Consider the following 6,000-nt stretch of genomic DNA (forward strand, 5'->3'; position numbering starts at 1 on the left):
ATCCACTCAAGAAGAAAGCTCATATGGACAATGCACTAGAAGTAGAAGCAGCATAGTTGTTTTTTTCTCTCTTTTCGAACCATTCAACCAACAGTACAAAGGAAACTGCACTCTGATTAAGTTACTTAAAATTCTCTGCAAACCCTTTTTTTCGCTTGGCCTATTTCGCTGTTTTCTTTCAGATTAAGCTTAACAGAATGAATAAGCAAGATATGTTGAAGATCCAGGTATTTTAAAGCTCTATGCTTTATGAACGTCGTGTGGGTTATTTGATTTATTCATAGTTTTGCTTATATAATAAATGTTTATTTTGCTTCCTACAGACTTGTGTTCTGAGAGTTAACATACACTGTGATGGTTGTAAGCACAAGGTTAAAAAGAAACTGCAGAAGATTGAAGGTAAAATTGAGTTTTTACCATGAAATCTTTATGTTTTTTCTCATAATGTAACTCTGTCTGTGTTCTCGGTTCGGGCTAAAGGCTTTGTCCAATGAGAACCGGCACAAAACTTCAGTCAAATTTTATGACATGAATCTTAAGTGAACATAGTAAATTTGTGTAAAGGGCGGTGTAAAACTTAGTCAAATCTTGTAACACGAATCTTCAGGTGAAAAAAAGATGTCTAGACGATTTTAAATTTACTGGAAACGAAACTTGGTCGGGTGTTGTTTCTATATGTTCCCACAGCAATTTGCTTCGATTTTACTTATTTTCTGGGCTTAATTACTCTTTTAGGAGTATATTCGGTGAAAATTGATGTGGACCAAGGGAAGGTGACAGTATCTGGAAATGTTGATCCAGCAACACTTATAAAGAAGCTTGATAAGGCAGGTAAGCATGCCGAGCTATGGGGAGCACAAAAGGGTCCTAATCTATGGAGCAATCAGTTCAAAGACATTCAATTTGACAATTTTAAGGGTGAAAAAGATAATAAATCCCAAAAGGGTGGGAAGAACCAACAAAAGGGTGCAAATCAAGCTTTTCAGGAGATGCAACAGAACAAAGGATTTAAAGACGTGAAATTTCCGGGCAAGGACCAAAAATCTGTCAAGTTCAAGTTGCCCGAAGGCGAGGAAGACGATGATTTTGATGAGTTCGATGATGAGTTTGACGAGGATGATGATGAGTTCGATGATGAGTTGGACGATGATTTTGATGATCACCACCATCAACCCAATAAAATGATGAATAAGGGCGGCGGCCGCGGCCAGGGACTACATGGGCCTAATAAAATTAAAAATGGCCCTGCAAAAGGTAGTGGTGGTAATAAGGGCAGAGATGGCAAGAAAAGCAGTGGTATTGATATGTTTTTTAAAGGCTTAACTGGAAAAAGTAAGCATAAGAATGAAAATGAAGGGAAGGGAAATCAAAATCATGGTGGTGGCAAAAATGGCGGAGTTGCAAAGGGTGGCAAGGGTACGAAGGATAGTGGTTTTGGTGAGAAGAACAATGATAATTGGGGTAAGAAAGGGGGCGAAAATTTTAACGTGGGCCAAAAAATGGGCAATAAGCAGCAGGGGTTCGATGTGATTCAGAAAGGCAGCGCCGGAGGTAGAAATATGGGTCCAATGGGACAGATGGGTAGCTATCCAATGGGTCAAATGGGGAATATTCCGGCAATGCAAGGATTTCCAGCTATGGCCGGTATGAATTCCGGTCACTACCAAGGGATGGGACAGGGAAACCCGTATATTATGCAGCAAAACATGGCACAGATGATGATGAACCAGCAGCGGGCAAGTGGCCACGATATGTACCATCCTATGATGTATGCGCGCCAACAACCGCCGATGAATTATGGACCGCCTCCTGGTGATCACTATACTCACATCTTCAGTGATGAAAATGCTACTGGTTGCAATATCATGTAAACTAGCAGAATGTGATTTTTTTTTTTTTTTTTTTTTTTTTTTTTTTTTTTTTTGGTTTTTTTTTTTAAACCCTTTTTCAAAAAAAAAAAAGAAAACGCGTTTTCACCGTTTTAAAAAATCGAAAAAAAAAAAAAAGAAACTATTTCACTCATTAAAAATTGAAAGAGAGGGGGCCAAATGGGAGCTTATAGAAACTACCTATTATTTGAAAAATATTCATACAGTACTTTTGAATAAGAGAACATTACATATATAAGGATATGAGATGGTTGCAAGGTACAATTTCAAAAATAAGAAATTAGGTTTATTATTTCAACTATCATGTCTTAACTAAATTCTATAAATTAAATAATTAATTAAAAAATATTTTAAAAGGTTTGAACTTTTGTCAATTGTGCTATGCAGTGTTATCCAATAATAATTATGCTTGGTGTAAAATCATGGATGAGAATTTCGTTTACAAAATGTAACGTGGCATCATGTAATTGGATAGTTTTAACAAAACTCTTTGGTAGCCAACAGTTTTTTGCCAACACACTGCATTATCCAATTCAGAGTGAAACATCTCCTAAAGAATATTTCCAAGGACTAAAGACAGCATTATTTGGGTAAATGTAATGAGGAATAGAGAAGGTTGTGGTCCTCAAAGCTTTTGATAAGCCAGCCACGTGCATATAATTTCGCCTTGTTTCTCAAGAGAACTTTAAGAAAGAAAATCTTTGGGTAGGTTGGAGTTGGATTGTTGGGTACTGGGCAGATAGAGTAAAGAAAAAAAAGGTTTGAACTTTTGTCAATTGTGCTATGCAGTGTTATCCAATAATAATTATGCTTGGTGTAAAATCATGGATGAGAATTTCGTTTACAAAATGTAACGTGGCATCATGTAATTGGATAGTTTTAACAAAACTCTTTGGTAGCCAACAGTTTTTTGCCAACACACTGCATTATCCAATTCAGAGTGAAACATCTCCTAAAGAATATTTCCAAGGACTAAAGACAGCATTATTTGGGTAAATGTAATGACCCATCCTCACATGCTCACTGGGGGTGGAACCGTGGAGACTGGAAAGTCTAAATTGGGCGGAGGCCTTTGGATTGTTTACCTTTTGCATTCTTTGGTCCACTAATGACTTTGATGTTATGGGCTTAAAGCCCATTCTCTGTCCAAAGGTTTTAAAGTCATTATATCGTCTGGGCTAAACCCAAATAATCTAGGGAAAAAATCAAATATACCCACTAAATAAAAAACATTTCATATTATTGTCAGAGATTGCAAATAATTTTAATAATACTACAAAGGTATGAAATATAACCAAAAATACCGTGTTACGAAATTTGCTTGTTAATCGTTTTTAACCAAAATCATTAATGTGATTGCAGGATAGATGCTAATTCAAATAGAGCCATTCATTAAATGATGTTGCTACAAGACAAAGAGGAAAAGTGGGTTTTCCAAATTAGAAAGCAATTCTTTACATCGTGAGGTAATATTAGTTTTTATGATGTAATTTAAATTTGTTGTGATTCGCTAAATCCCTATATAAAAAACATCATGGATTGATTTGGGTCAAGTATTTTTATCTTTGAATTCATAATGGAATAATATCTAACTTCCTTGTAAATTTATTTGTCGCTATGTATCTGGTTTTATGTATGTGCAGTTTGAATATGCAAAAAATTATGTTAAATGAGCGTTGGATATTACTCATCATCGCGCAATGATCTTGCCTCGAGTTTATCAATATTCGAGAAATTGGATGTCAGTACGGTAAACCAATTTGAAGTAGGAGATCATTACATTTTTGTGCACGCATAAAATAGTGTAAGTCTTGATGCATCTGCCAACGAAATATAAGGATGGAATGGATACTGAAATATTGTCAATCCATGTTGCTATCACTGGGATTACGCATATTCAAAATTTTACCTATTTATATATTTTGTAATGTACGAAACTAAATCACACTGATCCCTCTTTCATTAAAATGTTTAGGTGGATTTCATATTGAATTCGTGCCATTCACAATTAATATTAACGTGATTTCATCTCTTTGAAACAGGACTTGTTTAAATATTTTTGTTCAGGAATGAAAGTTTGTGTGAGTTGATACATCTATATTTGACAAATTTTCATGTGGATTGGGTGATCAATACATCCCAATCACATTTGTTCTTAATGAGAGTCTAATTTATGAAATATTTGTGATGGTCAAACGCATACATGACATTATATCTTTTTGTGGATGCAAGTGTGGAATCTATTAACATATTCATCAACTCAATATGAATACCTTTGAAATTTGAATGCTATAATACGTGCTTTCCACATTATTTCGAATAATTTTCACTCTATACTTTGCTATTTCAGATTCCTAATATCAGATTCCCTAGCGATTATGAAGAATAGACAATTCTGACTTTGTCAACTAGGCGTACTATGAAATGTTACATTGTATCATTAGTTGTGTAATGCTTTTTTTATTTCGAACGTATACCATAACATTGAGTTTATTATTGAAGAATGGAGAACAAGTATTTAAGATTTAAAGAAGGTTTGACTCTTTTTTTTTTTTTTTTTTAATTTGGAATTTTTGTTGGTTTTGTACGTAGAATTCTTTTCTTTTCTCTTCTATGTTTGCATGTTCAAAGAACTTGATGACCTCATTGGGTTTACGTTTGATTATATAGATAAATTGTTGATTATCTGGTTGCAGAATCAAGTTTCTGGGCAATTTATCAATGACCAATTTGGTATTAATTACAAATCATCTAAACACGGCTAATTTGGATTTCATACTGAATGCATGCCCTTCACGAAACAAATTAGCACTTTTTTATGCGAGGACGTGTCATAGTAAGCACTTTTTTTCTCTTCATTATATTATTGCCCCTCATGGGGTGGTCGAGTTGGTGGAGTAGATAAGCGCGGAGGCCTTTGGTCACGAGTTCGACTCTCCCTACCAATACTTTCTTGGTCAAGCCTGTAGCACTGAGCTTGCCTAGTGCGATTTACCTAACTGACGTGGTTTGCAGGCTATTTGCATCAATCCGAGGGTTTACCTAATGCACACTCGAAGGGTAGTGACTGCGGATTCTTCATAATATTAAAAAAAAAAAAATACATGTTTACATTTTTGATATGGTGATTGGTGTACATGACTGAGAATACTGAAATGTCGAGTTACTCAAGATTAACCAACATTCATAGAAACCGAACCAAGAAATGCAGAAAATAAAAGTGCAAAAATAATGAACATGATGATTTTTTCCGACCGAAGCCCCAGAGGTTTAGCACAAGTGCCTAATCCCCTATTGAGCATCCACTATCAATGGATTCAGTTCGGTTGCACTATAAGGCCTCCAAAATCAGGCAGTAAGTATACAATGTTTGCAGAATATTACAATATACAAGTCACAAAAACTTATCTCATAAAGATTCACCAAGGCAGACCACGGTTCACGAAGAAACCACGAACAGATCACTCAAACACTTAAGTCACAGGAACTGCCATCCAAGAATCACATGACTTCACAAGTCATTATACAATATGTAAGCTATTCTACACAGGAAACACAAGAAATCACCAAGATTTCATCAAACCAGACTGCACATTACATGAAACCACTCAAGTTTCCATAAACTCAACACGGCAGTTCAGCAGTTTAGAGATCTATAATATATTATAGATTAACTCAAGAAAGAGTTCTGAAAATCACTCAAGAACAGAGCCAAAATGAGAGATTCATCGAGAGAGAAAGAGAGGCAACTCAAAAACCCTCGAACTCGAGAAGCCAAATGGAGTAGAATGAAAAACCAACAGCCACCCAAGCCATTTAGGGTTAAATACATAGAATGATCTAGAATCAGATCCAACGGCCAAGAGATCAGCACGTGTCACAATCCACAATCCATTTAACTCTTTCCATTAGTAAAGTGTCACTTCACAAAACACGTTTTTAGTTAAATTTGTGGAAGCACAATTTAAATCAAAGTGATCAACAGTTCGACTCCCAACAATCTCCACGTTGCTTCCATAATTTTAAGTCATATAGTGCAGCCATGAGCTTAACCAGCATTTATAGTTTCATATGCTCGGTGTACATGTACATTCAATATAAAGAATCAATA

The 6,000-nt window shown here is 35.4% G+C and overlaps 1 protein-coding gene across 1 annotated transcript; it reads left to right on the forward strand.

The window, feature by feature from the left end:
• Window positions 1-116: 116 nt before the first annotated feature.
• LOC111410041 (heavy metal-associated isoprenylated plant protein 32-like) lies at window positions 117-1,923 on the forward strand. Its single transcript, XM_023040197.1, has 3 exons — window positions 117-227; window positions 324-399; window positions 736-1,923. The coding sequence occupies exons 1-3, from the start codon at window positions 198-200 to the stop codon at window positions 1,869-1,871; spliced, it is 1,242 nt and encodes a 413-aa protein (XP_022895965.1). The 5' UTR covers window positions 117-197; the 3' UTR covers window positions 1,872-1,923.
• Window positions 1,924-6,000: the final 4,077 nt, after the last annotated feature.

Source organism: Olea europaea, chromosome 15 (genome assembly GCF_002742605.1).
Source record: "Olea europaea var. sylvestris chromosome 15, O_europaea_v1, whole genome shotgun sequence".
In the NCBI taxonomy this organism is placed as follows: Eukaryota; Viridiplantae; Streptophyta; class Magnoliopsida; order Lamiales; family Oleaceae; genus Olea; species Olea europaea.